The 16,290-nt window shown below is 38.9% G+C and overlaps 1 protein-coding gene across 8 annotated transcripts in view; it reads right to left on the bottom strand.

Annotated features, from left to right (window-relative positions):
* TRPM3 (transient receptor potential cation channel subfamily M member 3) overlaps positions 1-16,290 on the bottom strand; it is a 271,182-nt gene that overhangs the window by 62,596 nt on the left and 192,296 nt on the right. For all 8 annotated transcript variants that reach the window (XM_069880809.1, XM_069880805.1, XM_069880807.1 and 5 more), the window contains 2 exons: positions 9,200-9,272; positions 766-866 (listed from right to left, as the gene is read on the bottom strand). In XM_069880809.1, the coding sequence (XP_069736910.1) occupies positions 766-866; positions 9,200-9,272 (174 nt within the window). The remainder of the gene's footprint in view (positions 1-765; positions 867-9,199; positions 9,273-16,290) is intronic.

Here is a 16,290-nt window from a genome sequence, read left to right on the forward strand (position 1 = left end):
ACAGTATAAGAAAGTTTCATGACAGTGACAAAACAAGTGTCACTATAATGAATGTTGTGATCCAATTAAACTTTCCAAATAAAGATACAGTGGGCTTTAAGGAGTCACAGGTAGAGGCAGAGTCCTTCTTGTTTTTATTCTGGGCAACTTCTACAATGTCAACTACTCCTGCCCCACATGGCATTCAATAATCACTCTGTTTACAGCCCTCCCACTCCTGCAGAGAAGCTCTGTGCCCCTGAAGGTAATAGTGTTGGCCAGGGAACCTGTCCCCACAGCTGAAGCACAGGATGGGGCAAATGTGAAGCAGACAGGTTTGGGGCCACACCACTTCTGTGGTAACATTGCTCATCAGTTTTCATGATCCACTTTATGACCTCCAATATTTGTGCAGCAAAAGGAAATTTTGCCCTTCCTTGAACGTATAGCCTAACATGATAACCATGCTGTAAAGAGATACTAATTTCTCTCAGTTTGCAGAACTGTTGCTTGATAGTATAGCTTGGTGCTTCCAGTTTCTTTAAAGGTGTGGTCTGTCAGTGTTAAGGCATCACTAGATGTCACCATTTCCTTGAACCAGTGAACCAGTGAATAACGTATCTGTGCCTGCCTTCAGCAGCTGTGCAGGGTACTTTATGTTTGGCTGGGAGCATGACTCAGTATATTTTAAACCGTGTTAAAACTACTGCTACCAACAGAATGGATTTAATGTTGTGTAGGGTTTAAAGTGTTTTCAGGAGAAGATGCTGTATACATATACTGTACCGGCCACTGTTGCCCGTAAATAAAGATCTGACTGCGGGCGATGTCTACTCTGTTCCAGGCTAATGCTAGGCTCAGCTGATCAGGAGCAGACGCGTTAGCTCCTGTGTATACAGACAGGGGAGAAGGGAGGAGAGGAGGAGAAAAAGAAAGAAGGCATACTTTAGACTCAGTCAACAGACCACCATGGCAATTCGTTTTTATCAAAAGTCTCACAGATGTCCATGTCATTTCTGTAAACGATCTCATATTAAAACAAAACCAAACCTTCCATTGTCTCTGTAATAAAATACTGGTTTTCAAATCTGAAGCTATGATTCTCAGATTGTCTCATAAACATTAATGACTTCCTCACATCCCCCTTCAAAAATATACATGATATCGGCAGATGCAACTTGTGGTGGAGTGAACTGTCTTCCCTCCTCTCACACAGGAAGCAAGAGCAGAAGACAGGACGGATACTGATCCAGCTGCAGGCATATGCACACACATGTATGCTCACGAGTGTGCACATACACATGCATCTAGCAATTACAAACAAGTTCAACTCATGCAGAGCCCATTGATTTTGCAGATCTTTTATGCATTCCCACCTGATAAGGAGGCATCCTGTACAAGCACAGGAATTTCTTCTCTATCTCTTTGTTCTGAGGGGTCTTGGTGAGAGAGTTTTCCCTTCACACATTCAATATTTATGTAAGAAAGTATGCTGTACAGCTGGTGTCAAGGTACAGTATATCCAAAATAAATTAGAAATTATGCAGATTATAAGATGGATTTGGAGCTCTTTGTTTTAGAAGTGAGGGTATGTTTTCCCCTGATGTTTTAATGAACACTGTGGGACATTCCTGCCCTGCTGTGCTTTTTTAATATTTTGCTAAGGATTTAGTGGTTATTAGCTGATTTGTAATAATAAAACAGTATTTGTGCTTCACTGTCACAGGGACAATGGGCCCAAATGAACAGATCAAACAAATAAATAAATGGCCCTTTGACATTTTACTACATAGCTACTTGCAGGGATTATGTGATTGTATAAAGGCCCAGTTTTTAAAGACCTCCTACCTCATCTCTTTTCTTGTATTTATTAATTCTTATACTGATATCATAGAGTGAGGACAAACAAGAGCTTTTCATTACTTCAAAGAACTTCTGCTCCCATTTCAGAGCTATTAAAAAATCATTTACTCTTCCAGTTGCGAGTGGAATCCAAAACTGGAGGCACAGAAAACATAATGAGTAACACACTGGCCGCTGAAATTCTCTCTGAAGGATCTTCCCAGCAGATCTTTGGGAAGGATAGCTTACAGTTCAATTTCGTATCTCTCGACGTTGAAGTCAGTTCACTGCCATGAAGCTTTGCTGAATACTTGGCAATGTCTACAGCATTTATTTGGGAGACGGATACTGTAGATTAGCCAGATCACTTTCATTTTATTACAGAAATGAGCTTTGATTAAAAGCTAAAAGTGATGTAGAACAATACAAAGAAATGAAGAAAAGAAGAAAAACCAACGAAAAGAGGAAAAAGTAATTCAAAGAACTAAGAAGTAACAGGTGTGCAAGACACAGCTTCTCATTTCTATATTCTATGACACAGAGAAAAGCTCTCACAAGAGACAACATCTAAACTTTTCTGAGTTCCTTACACAAGTAACATGCAAGATTCAAAAGAGAAAATACTTACCTTCGTGAAGGGCAAAAATCTCTCTACAGTTTTATTTATAAAAACAGAAGCAAGCTACCCACAGTGGATATGATAGTGTAAATTAAGAAAAGAGAGCAAATAATGTTTTCCCCTTTCTGTAGCAAACAACAGATCCTCTCAAAATGTCATTGGATCTCCCCTTTCCCATCTGTATACCTGCAGGAGAAGTGAGAGTTTTGGGAGGTGCTCAGACAAGCTGTCTGGTTAAGAGAGGAGGAAGAGTACTTAGGTGAACACCAAAATCAGAGGCAGTGACTAAGACCCTGCAGCCTGGCACCATTTTGCACATGTGAGGGGGGACCTCCACCACCTGATTTTCCTAAACTGACTGCAGCCCAGAGTCTGCGTAGCCAGGGGTGCAGCTTGATTAGAAATCATTTTGAGAGAGGGAATCAGATGCACTTGGGGAAGGAAGTGGGTTTGTTATACTTATACGCTTATTGATCCAAATACTGAGAGGTGAAAGCAAGCCATAGTTCAGCCTCTGTCCTTCCCATATCCCTCTATCATGTTTAAGGCTACTAGCAGTGGATGAGTTTTCCTGTGGCTGCATACGCAGTCCTGGAGAACTTTTCTCAGTTCTTGTTACCATAATAGTTCCTTACATTGTCTCACAGAGTCCTGCAGACATTTGGCAACTGGAGAAAATGTATGGTTTCTTAAGGGACTTTGTAGTTCCAGTTCAAACCAGTTCCTCAGCTAGGGTTTAAACTGGACAGCACAGGTCTGTATGCTGGGGGGGCATAAAGAGTGGGATAGCTGCAGCCAGAGTGAGGTTTGTTTCCGAAAAGTTCTTGCACTCATCTCCTTTTTCCTATTTTTCCTATGTGGTTTTCAGGTGAATTGAATTGAGCATTAGACAACGTGGGGTTATATAAGAGGAGAAGGAAAACTAAAGTTATAGAAGTTTTTAAAAAGTAGCATATGGTCTGTTGATACCATTTAATTGATTTTATCCCAGAAGAGACTGAAGACCTATAACTCAAATAAAACAGAAAGTATCTAGGCTACCTCAGGCAGAATTCCATCCAGTCTTAAGGAGTAAAAGTAATTCCACTAATATAAGAAAATCTCCCTAGAACAAATGTGAGGTGGGGTTTCTTAATATACTGTCGTCTTTCACTCATTTCCTTGACTGCATCCAGTGCCACAGAGCATGGATTTGAGTCCATAAGAAGAACCCAAAGAGTGACCTCTCTGAGGTCATAAACATCACTGCAATGTACTCAACTAAAAGCCAAAGGATATTTGGGAAATAAAAAATATTAGAGTTAATAACTTACTGCTCCACCAACTCAATATGAGGATCATGCTGGAACCACTTCTTAGGCCTGTATAACTGTCAGTAAGAGAAATTAGCATCTCCTCTCCTGTATTTCATTTTCATCCTGTCTTATGTACGGATTTACTGCTTAGATGTGTTATATTACTTTAATCACCCAGATTACTCAAGCTATTGTAGTTAAGGCCTTTGTGGTATGGGGGACAATGGTTGAAATACAGGTATGGGGAGGACTGGCAAATTGACTGTACCACGTTCTCTCAAACTTACCACAGTAAGCGCTACATGCTTACCACGGTAGAAGCAACAATTGCATGGCTGGAAATATATCCCACAACCCATGCCACTGCACAGAACACTATAATGAGCCTTCAAAAGCAAGTCTTGTGGCAGCATGATAACCCAGAAAGAAATGAGTTGGACAATGGAACTTGTTTGTTAATAAATCACCTCTCACACAGTCAATTCACTCAGTTATTTACTACCTGGTTGCTCTGGTGCTGTTGATGGGATACCATAGACTTCGATGGAAGAGAAGCCAGCAGCCTCCCTGAGGCTGTCACTTCCAACCTGCAACCCATGGGCACAAACCATGATGAATTCTCTTAGCATCCCTCCTGCCATGAGAGACTTCTCTAATAGATGGAAACCTGCAATCATGAACTTAAGGAACTTCTGTTCAGTTCTGGGCCCCTCACTACAAGAAGGATGTTCAGGCTCTGGAGCGAGTCCAGAGAAGAGTAATGAAGCTGGTGAAGGGGCTGGAGAACAAGTCTTATGAGGAGTGGCTGAGGGAATTGGGGTTGTTTAGCCTTGAGAAGAGGATGCTGAGGGAAGACCTTATTGTTCTTTACCTGAAAGGAGGTTGTAGAGAGGAGGGAACTGGCCTCTTCTGCCAAGTGACAGGGGACAGGACAAGGGGAACGGACTCAAGCTCCACCAGGGTGGTTCAGGCTGGACATCAGAAAAAAATTTTTCACAGAAAGGGTCACTGGGCACTGGAACAAGCTGCCCAGGGGGGTGGTTGAGATACAGTCCCTGGAGGTATTTAAAAAACCTGGTGGATGAGGTGCTAAGGGTATGGTTTAGTGGCAGATAGGAATGGTTTGACTCAATGATCCTTGAAGTCTTTTCCAACCTAGTGATTCTACGATTCTATGACTTGTGTAGAAAGATAAATCATAAATTAATGATCTATACGTATATATGTATATATGTATATATGTATTTGAAGATAAAAAGCACTAGTGACCTGAGCATGATGTATGGAATAAGGTTTGGAATGTCCTGGTTTGAGCTAAACTAGAACCAATTCTACTCTGACTTTTCAGTTAAATCTATTTTAAGAGACTACATTTTCTAAAGAAAATGTTTTTGAGACTATGTCTGCTTCTGAGAAGTGATAACATTTGATATTTATAGTTATTTCCAAGTAACGGGATGAATGGTATGCATTGAGACACTCATTTATAGTTATTTCCGTAGAAACAAAGCCCATTACTGAGGGTGGTGGAATGCCATAAGTCAAAGGGTGAAAAAGGAGTACACTTGCGGTGAGGAATGGACAAGGCAGGTGAGCCAAAACTAGAGAGGCTGTCTTCATATTGTCCTAGTGTGTTAACAACCTCAGTGATACACATCAATGTGTTAGCAACCCCTCGCCAGATCATTGCTGGCAATGTGTGGGAATATTTTTATACTCACTGGTTTAAACAGTGTTTTAGGCAACATGAATAATGTCTATGAAATATTTACACCAGTATCCTGGTGTCTGGCTGAGCATAATATATGTTCCTCAAAAGAATGCTTTAAGGCAATATGATTAATGTCTGCAGTGGGGACTCTTCCTTCCCTTCATCTGCTCCTAGAAGAAAAGTTGCATTTGGGATGCAATGCATTGATTTGGCAATATTTTGTGTCAGTATAGATATTGCTGGATATAGATAGACAATGCAAAGATGGTACACAGCTGAATGAAAGACAAGTGATCACGTAAACATCTAAAGGATTCTCCTGTGATACTCTATGATACTTAGTGCTCAGGAATCTGGAAAGCTGAAATAACACAAAACTGATCCATCTAGACAGAAATGGTTGTTGGAGACTCATTTCCACGGTGCTTTTAAACATGTCAGTGTCCTCTTTGAATCACCATTTAAAGAAAAGAATTAGATTAGGGAAAATAGTGACCCAAATTAGCTTTCTACTCTGTATCTAAGCAGATCTTACATTGTCTTCTGTTTCAGGAGGTCTTTGGTGAAAAGGCTGTGTTTCCACTGCATTTACTACAAGCACCTTCCTGGCATTTAGCAAACCAATTGACAGTAACAAAGCTGATAGAATAAATAACTGTAAGGGCAGTAACCAGATATCTGGCCTAACTCTGAAATCCTTCTGTGATTACATGGTTGGCAGACCATCACACTGTCTTCCAGGACCATCTGATGGCTGTGCACTGAGCATGAATCGTGACTTATTCACAGGCTGGAAAATATTCAGAGACATGAGTTTTGCATTAGGCTAGCATGGCTTATCTCAAAGGGTTACACAGCAGTAACATTACAATATGTATATACTACACAGCACCTCTTTTCCAATTCTACCAGTTGCACTTAGAAGGCTTCTGGAGCACCAGCTGACACTGACAGTGTGCTCCAGACATTGCAACAGCTTCATGAACTAGGATCGTTCATGCCACTTCAAAACAATTATATTTTAGGACATCTCCATATGCTGTCTTTAAATTCTCTGTCAGATGCCTTCTGCTCAGCAGCAGCAAAAGAACAAAATCTGTTACTGTTTGAGTTCCAACTGTTCCAGTTAAAAGAGCACAAACAGTTAAAAGTGTATCAATAAATTTACTTGCTACATATTCATAAAATTGGAAATGTACTTCCCACATTTGCATGTCTCCTGAAATGAAAAAAATAAAAGAATTCACAAGCCATATGCTGTTGTGACATCCATGCAATGTAAATTGATAACCAGTTTGGATGCCATTTCCTAGTTTATTGGAGATCACTTCCAAAAAAGATAGATCTTCTGAAAAGATTAAACAAATGACTCACGAAAACAAATAAGGATATAATCTCTTATATTCAGTGCAGGATTTGGGGCTTGTGGAATATCCCACCCAGGGGAGTTCCTGCATTGGCAGTGTGCCTGATATGGGTTTAAAAAAAGACTAGCTCATTGCAAATTTTTACACAGCAAACAGGAAAATACACTTCGTGTCTCCCATCCTTTGTCCTCCTTCTACTCCCTGAACAAATCACTCACACCAGCGTGGGATTCATGATTAGCTGGTATGTGCTTTGCACATTGGCTAGAAGAACGGCAAAATCCTCATCAGTGAGACTGAGAAAAAGTAACCAGTAATCACTCACCAGTTTCATCATTTTCTGCCCCCTTTTCACACAGTGCTGCAGAGTTGTAAGAGGTTAATTCCTGAATCTAAACTGATGAATTTCAAGATAATTCAGACCCAACCTTCAAATGTGCTTACTAATAAATTAATAGACAAGTGGATCAGCATAACTACCTTAGATTGATGATTGATTTGATTGATTTGATCAAGGTTTCATCTTGATTTGATGAAAACCCCAAACATACATCAGCCTGATTGGGTATATTTACAGAGAGATAGTATTTCCTTCAGGATAGGTCAGAGCCTTTGTTCAAAAACACGGTATAAAAAAGGACAACAGACTTGCCTGTGACAAGTAATCACATCTTTGCACATATTGATTAAACAAATAAGTAGATTTTCATTCTTTGTGATCAGAAAGCAGAGATTAACAAGAGCCATCTGATAAAACTTATCTTCATTGAGTACTTTGAAAATCAGAAAATGTTGAGGTCTAAGTTTTAGTTCCTCTAGCTCTTGATGCTGCTGCCATCAGCAGATTGTCAGGCCAGAATGAAAGGAGATGTCAAAATTACTTACACAGATCTAGGCACCTTCTGAGGTAAGGTAAGTTCACTACAATACCTTGCAATACTATTATAAAGAGGGAAGGTAATCTTACTTTTCTAAGGAAATGACAGGACCAATTAGGCACTTGCAAAATGGATATTCCAGATCAGAGAGGTCTACTCATGTATCCAGACTGCAACTGTAGAGTTGCTCATGTAAACACTGCAAAAGAACTTTTAAAAGAGAAGACAATCCCTCCCAGGCCTATGATATATTTTCTTCGGCTTCCAACACTTCGGGGATCTATGTTCAGATTCAGACCTTGAAAATAAACCTAGAAAAAGTGCAATCACAACTTTAAGACAATCAATATCTTCCTAATAGAAATCTAAAGAACTAGTGTTAGTGACTGCCTTAAGAACAAATATTAAGAGAATGCACTTTACACTGAGGATAATGAAGGTTTTATAACTTTTTAACTTTATAACATTTATAACTGAGATAAAATTGGACTCTGCAATTAAAACATATCCTAAGGATAGAAAAAAGGAATTCGGTGATGGATGCAGTTCTTGTTCCTTGCTTTTAATTAATTTCTTTTTCCTCTCTTCACCATGATTTGTATTGTTTCTGTGTGAAGATATCCAAACTGCCCTGAGATACAATTATGCAGATGGCTGAAACTTGTTACCTCAGGGTAGCAGCAAAATATTCATGCTATCTGCAGAACAAACAACTGGTATCTTGATCATAACGAATCTCCTAAACAGACCAGGAAGTCCGAGGTGGAAATTTTGCTACCCTCCTCTCCACTTCAACAATCAAAGCCTCATAAAATTTCTCAATCATTATGCCCAAGATGGCCTCTAACCATCACATTACCCACAAGTCCTTCTCTGTTCAGGAATCGGGGTTCATAATGACGTGTATCAACAGCAGATTTATTGTAAAACAATCTTTTAAGAGCGTAAGTGTAACATGTAATGGCTTAGAAAGATTTAGCAACTTGCAAATTTAAAACCCTTACCACCCCAATACCTGAGTTTTTAGCTTTACCAGCAGAGACAGGAAGGAATACCACACACTTGCCAGAATTTCCCAGAATGACTATGGATAACATTTTACTTTGACAATAGTGTTAGTTTTATCCAAAGGAAGATAACCTCCTTCTGGATGTTCTACTGGCCACCAAGGCAATCTAAGTCTGAGAACTTATTTGGCTGTTATTTTGTGAGTACTAATCCTTTCAAGTAACTGGTGTGGGGGGGTCACCACTGATGTTTATTGTGATGCATTAGTGATTGTGGGTGAAGAATAAAAATTCAGGAAGGAAAACCAGTAGCTATTTAAAGATTAAAGAAAGAGCTGGATTTGCATAAAGCAGAGAAAAAGTATACTTCAATTTCATGGTATAAATTTACCATCTCAATATGGTAGATACTGTCAATAAATGCAAGATTCAGCACAGCAGAGACACAGAGTTAATCCATTTGGATTGATGCAGACTCACTGTGTAGTGAAACTCCATTACCTTTTAGTAATGCTGTCAGGATAGCTAGATCTATATCCTGGTGTCCTTCTGATCCCATGCGAAATACTGTGATCTGAAATGTGAAAAGATGATACCATTTTTGAAACCAGAGTAATCTTTTGAAAAAAGAATCATTTGAATCATTGGACCATTTGGATCCCAAAAGGTCTTGATGGCTACAAGATGATCTTACTTTACAACATTTTATGAGAAACTTAGATAGGATTAACACACAGTACTTTTTGTGAGATAAAATTTGCTAAAGATAGAAATAGTATTAATGAATATATGGAAGAAAAGTCTTCAGTGATACTTATAGGGTGAAATTAGAGATGAAGGAATGCTCTTGCATTAGAATAAGCTTAGATTTAGTGTGCCCAATATGTTACCACAAGGAATTATGTGTATTATAGGTTGTGGATGTAATTTATGGCATATGGCATTGAATGAGTATTTTCAACTGAAATTAGCAACCTACATAACCTTATGATTTTTATATAGAAGCAAGTTAGATAAATAATCCAAGAATTAGAATTCTAATAGGTCCATAAACATCTTTAGCTGTGTGGGGTCAGTGACCTATCAACGTAAGGTATAAGCTCTGAGGCAGAGAGGTGAAATATGCAACTCATATATGGATATAGTGGGGCTGTTCTTTCAAGCCAGTTTTACTCTTGGTTAAGGCGGCACTGAAACATATAGAAATATGAATCCCCTTGCTCCTTTTGTTGCCATGGCAATAGCTGATTTGTGGCTCTGCTTCTTGTGAAGCAACTGAGACTGCAGGTTTGTATCAACGCCTTTCCTTTACTAATGAAACTTATGTCATCATTATGATCTGAATACCTGTTATCTGTTTTTCTTTTTCCTTTTGCCAGTACAGGCTGCCTCATTTTTTTTTTAATCACATTGATACTTTTAATTAGGAATTGTGCAAACATACTTTACACTCATATGCAGCAGCATATGTTGTCCCCATATTCCTAGATTCCTACTCATACAAGACCACTGAACTGCAGCAGAATCTAGGACAGGGCATAAAGTGCACTGTGCCATGACAGGGAAAGGAGATATATGAAGTGGTCAAGTCTAATACCACTTTGATGACAAGCTTGCTTGCCAGCTGAAACAGCCCTGCATTGCGTATCCCAAGAAATCCACTGTAGCCTTCCTGTAGCATCTATTCTACTATCTATTTGACCCTAGAGTTCGAGGGTGCTCAAACGGAGGTAAGAGACTTCGGCATCAGTGAAATAGTACTGCATGTTAAAGATTAAAAAGGCAAACTGGATGAAGTAATAGGATACTGGCTTTGCTCAATGCATTGAGATGATGCCTAAGACAATTAATGTGAGAAAGCATTTATGTTAGGTGTCCTCCCCAGTCAAAGCAGACTGTTTTCATATTAGACCTAGTTTGACCCTTCAAAGTGTTCCTGAGACAAAGTAAGTACTTTAATAATCTACTTTCTCTCTCTCCATGGAATCTACAGATGTTTCTGGTAAACCACTTGATGCCTATAGCCATACTGCAACAAGGGGAGGGGAGGGGAGGGGAGGGCAGGGGAGGGGAGGGGAGGGGAGAGGTGCTGACAATAATTGGGTGAACACAATGTTGCCACATAACAGCCTGATCTTAACATGATCCCAGTGCTTTGCAATTTCCAACACATTTTTTTCAGCAACAGGCATCTCTGTAGCTATGAAGGTTAAGTGTGACAGCACAACAAACTGATTGGCTAATGCTGGAAATGTCTTGTTCATGTCACTGTGCACTATACAGCAAAATGCCCTTCTTTAAGGTCAAAGATGAAGACTGCACATCAGAGACTGAAAATACTGAGCAACAGGAGCTTAGTGAAAGAACACAGCACATCTCATGCTAAATACAGGCTCAGTAAACTCCCAGCTTAATTAAAAAGCATCATATAAATTGCAAGCACTGAACAGCTTATCACCACAGGAAAACTAAGGGAAAGCACTTTGCATTTATTGGACCATATATAACCTTAAATTTCCAACTTCTCTTTCACCTCTCTACCCTGCACGCCTCAGAAAAATAAACCTACTTCAGCAGAACAAATTGCTGCTCTATAAAAAAAAAAAATAGAACAATGTAATTTAGTTACCTTACAATAAAAAGTTACTTTCCACAGTAACTGTTACTTCATTATTATTTTTAAGAAGTCTAGTGTAATTCAAGTAGTAAAATACAGAAGAAGAGGTTAATTAATTGGGGAAAAAAACCATAGAAATAGAAAGAGTACTCAGACTCATACCAGAATTATTATCGTTTTGGGGGTCATGCCCAAGATCAAACTACAATTCTAGAGAGAACCAAGGCAAAATATCATGACACTAATTCCAAATGCTATGAGTTCAGTAGCTCAAAGATTTAGCTGATTTAGGACTTTTGCCTATTCTGAATGCACAAAATCTTTCAGGATGGTGAAAGATATGTTTAGCCTCTTCTTATGGTTTGGGTTAGCTCTAATTATCCATAGCTGCTTTCCACGTGTGACGGATGCACTCCTCCTGTTTGAACTAATCGAACGTTGGTCCAGGCTGATGCTCAGCCTAAGCAAAGTTAATCCTATTGTATGAGGCTATCAGTGAGAACTCGGCACCAAATCCCACTCCCCAGATGGTCTGGCTGGAGACTGGGCTGAGTAATACAGCAGAAAATCTGACTAAAAATGAACCAGTTTGCACTATAAATCTCTGCAGCCACCAGGGCCCATTAAGGTCTCCCTCCATGAGCAGCTGACTGCACAGTGGTGATCTGCCCTCAAGACTACCCCTTGAGGCTGAGAGATCCGGAGCAATTTCATATGTTGGGGTATATTTTATTATTTTCTTCTTAATAGCATTTTAATTATTATTGTTGTTGTTTCATTAAACTTGTTTTAGTTTTCAACCAATAAGTCTTTTCCCCTCAGTTCCCTTTCCCCTTTCCCTGGGGCTGGGGAGAAAGGATTTGGGAACCCAACTGCTTGCGTTTAGCTGCCAGGCAAGCTGGGCTGGGGCTAAATTGGGAGAGCACAGTAAGCTTATATGATAGTCTTTGTATCACATACTAACCATAAATGTAGTAAAGTATTGACCACCAATCCATCTGTACTTCTTAAATATTTCACATACCTAAATTTACTGATTAGAATGCAATAAAATAACTACTAGATCAGATCTGTCTGAATGATCTCTGACACTTCTCCTATAACACTCCCCTGTCAGTCATAGGTCCTGAAGATGAATTTGGACAACCTGCAGTGCCTTACTGCTCTTACTTATGTAGGTTTTCCTGAGAAACTTTTCAAAACTAGTTATCCTTTGATCTGTTGCCTCCCAGCTGGGTGAAACACCTCGTAGCCAGTCTTGACCTCATAGGCAGGTCATTGCCTTGTTGTGGTTTCCCATGGTTTTGAGAAGATCAATCATTTCATCTTTCCATTATTGCCTTAAAGCTTGACCAATACTTTTGTTCATTCACAAAGTGGAGGATTTAAATAGGACTGCATTGTTATTAGACAAGGAGCCAACTTTGTCAAACTGTTGATAAAATCTTTATCCCTACTGATAAAATCTAGGTCCTGATGTGCAGCATCCTTCAGTCATAACTTGTTCTCCTTGTATCTTTGCTACATGTGTTGGTTGCTTTTACTATTGGATGTTAGAGGTATCTGAGTATAAGAATATTTGATTTAAACTGCTGAAAAAAAATATTTCAGCACTCATGGGCCTGCAGAGTGAATTTCAGAAGATTAGGCTTAAAACTGCATCATGCTGGCTGCTGAACCATTTGTAGCATCATCACTTTTATTATACTTTACCTGGGAAAGCAAGCTCATTATCAAACCACATAGTTGCAGCTTTTGTTCTCCTTCAGTAGCTACTTGTGATTCAGGGACAAGGCGGTGGGACTAGAGGAATGTAGCTGCTCTGTTTTGAGTCCCAGACTAGCAGCCTCTGAGGAACCCAGAGCATCTTGAGCAGACCTGTACTGTATCCAATGTAGCTTTATTTTCAGTTGCTGTTGTGCTTGAACATTTAATTAATGAAGAGGGCTGCACATTCCCTCTGCCTTTTCTCAGAACTTTAATTTGAGATGCTTCTGCAAATGCTGCCCCTTTGTTTTTTACTATCACATTCAAATGCAGATTAAAAGAGAAAATAAACAAGCTTTTCAAAATACTGAAAAAAGCAGAAAAACATATAATTTGTTGTTGGATTAGCTCCTAATGCCATGTGCTAAAGACACTCTAGACCTTTCTGGAAAGAAGGCATGAGGGGTTTTTTTTGCATTTTATGAGTACAGTTATGAGGAGACAGCATTTTTTGCTAAAACCCGGATTTACTTCTTTACTTATACAGTCTTTGTAGCTTTCTCAGCATCCTGTAATTGTTATATTTGGAGGCATGAGGAAATATGAACACACTCTAAATATTTATGGAGTGTTGTGGTCTGAGCTTTATGGTTAGACATGTTCAATATCTCTAGGTGTCAAAAACCCCACCTGTCAGTCTTGATGCAGACCTGTTCTTCTGATGACTTGTTTTCCCCCAGTTAACAGGTATGAACTTTATGTTTTCAATATACTCATCTAGTTTCAAGAGTCATTAATCTATCTGACATCTTGCTAGTTGCCATTTACAGATACCGTCGTGAGTAAATAACTGCAGAGAACTAAGAAACAACACAGTAGTGCTGATAAAACAGGACATTGACCAGAGCTCTAGCAGAATGGGCTACAGATACTACTACACTCATGTATGTAAAACTGCTGTGCTAAAGGAAAATATCTGGGTAAATAAACTTTATTCCCAGGTAGCTCTTGCTGGATTCATGTCTGCTACTGATATACAGAAAAAACAGTAAATTAGAAACTTAGAAACCCACTTAATAACTCATTACTAAGAAAAAAAATAAGACTTTTTTCTTTAAATGAAGAGACAGTGCCTAAGACCTAATCACCTTTTAAAAGACCTGCTGCATTCCTGTCTAAGCCTGTTGTTGAGTCCTAGTCTCTATATAACTTTAGTGAAAAAGTTAAAAGAAAACCAACATAGTAAGATGTGTTCATGAAATTCAGGATATTTCATTACAAAAAGAACCCCCAGCAAGAAGTGGGGGTTAAAAATTAATACATGCTTAAGACTTGCACATGCTTCCAGAAGAAAAAAAAAGGGTTTAATGTTGCAGTATTAGTCAGATTACCATGAGCCACTCTTTTATACATTGCTGTGAAAAATGGAAGATTAGTTTAAACTGAGAAATTTTCTAATATTGATCCGATTCAGACAGTATATGTAATGGTTTTCTATTTTTCTGAGCATAATGAAACTGTGTTAGTGAGTAAAACTACTGTGTACCCTGCTTAGATATTTCTCTAGAGCCAAAAACCGATTTATGTTTAAAAAAGAAAAAAACCCACAAAATTCAAGTACTCTTTTATCCTCTCAGGAATCTTGGGCCACTTTATTACTTCCATGTAGCTGGTAGTTTCAACTGTGATGTTAATTATTTTAAAAGAACATGTTTTTCTGTTCCTCTGCCTACACTGCAAATATTTTGGGGTTGGTCTTTTTTTTTTATTTACTCCTTTCTTTCCTTTGTGTTCATACTATTTATTGGCTTGAAATGACTTTTTCAGGTAATTGCTGGAGACATCTCAATGAACAACTGTGATTTCCAACAGCAAGCTTCTTTTTAATATATTTTTCTTCTCTTCTTTACAAATGTAATGGAAGCTGATGTTAACACCCTTTACAAATAGAAAACCATATTGCACTGCACTGAAGAAACAGTTAAATGAGATAAAAATACAGCTGAAACAGACAAACAAAAATGCCTCCAAGTCACCATAAAGGTTGCACCATTAAGCTGCAAAAATAGTGTTAACAGGCATCTGGATTCTTGCTAATTGTAATTCATAATGTCTGGATTTCCTTTGATATATATGCCCATAGTGATTTACTTGCAAAGTACAGCACATAGCAGCTGCTTCCACTTCTGGGAGCAGCTGGACAAGGACCACTAGCTCTGCTTTGCTCCTCTCAGAAGGAGGTGGTTAGGAGATACCAGTCAAACCCTTGTATGATAAGACTTCTCATTTGCCTCCACAAAACTTTCCTGAGTGAAATGCCTGAGGTTTGCCCTTAAAAGCAGAAAAAGACAAAAACTGAAATGATCTTTCTTCTACCTAACTGCAGATTTTACTTAACTATCTTACTGTGAACAGGATTAACTTCCAGGAAAAAAACCAACCACATAGCTGTGTCCTAATTTCTCCTAGGAAAATGTGCTGCGAAATCACTGAGCCAAAACAGACCTTCTCTGCAAGCACAATGATTAAAGCATACTGTGATACTTGCCAGCAATAATTACTGTCCAGCAGGGTAGAAACCTAATTTCAGTCAGGGAGGTAGAAAGCAAGTAAAAAAGTAAAGAGATGGAGGAAAAAAAAAAGCAGCAGGATAGAAGGCAAGGCAGGGTGAGGGGAAGCAGTGAGAAGAGATTATTTGACTTCAGACTCTATCAAAAGCACTCATTTTAAAACAGCTCTGCTTTCAGTTTAGCATCAGCTCGATTCTTGTTTGACATATTACTTTTCCTTTCCCTTTCCTCTACACAATTTCTGACTCAGCAGAGTCAGTTTAACCTAATATGATGCATTCTGTTGTTTTCCTGACTTCACACTGATACTGCATTGCAGGCAAAGTCCGGTAATACTTGCTTACCTATGAGCAATTAATACCAAACAGACTTTCAGAAATTACCCACATAAATAAAGATACAGATATTGCGCTGCAACTTAAGAATTCCCAAGTTCTGTATGCATGTTAATGCAGGGTTACCTCAGAAATAAAGGTCACAGCTGTCCATACGCAGGTGTGTACCTGTGGTCTCCTTAGTGGCAGCTGCCAAATCAAATAACCAGCATAGAAGAGGATATGTCAAACAGATGCTGAGAAGGAAAGTTGTGGTCCAAAAGCAAATGAAGTCACAGGTGAGACAGCTCCTGAAGCAGCAGGAGCACTGAGATACTGAGGAGGACAAGAAGCAGGTTGTGATAGTTTGTAATAGGTTCTAGT

Source organism: Phaenicophaeus curvirostris, chromosome Z (genome assembly GCF_032191515.1).
Source record: "Phaenicophaeus curvirostris isolate KB17595 chromosome Z, BPBGC_Pcur_1.0, whole genome shotgun sequence".
NCBI lineage: Eukaryota > Metazoa > Chordata > Aves > Cuculiformes > Cuculidae > Phaenicophaeus > Phaenicophaeus curvirostris.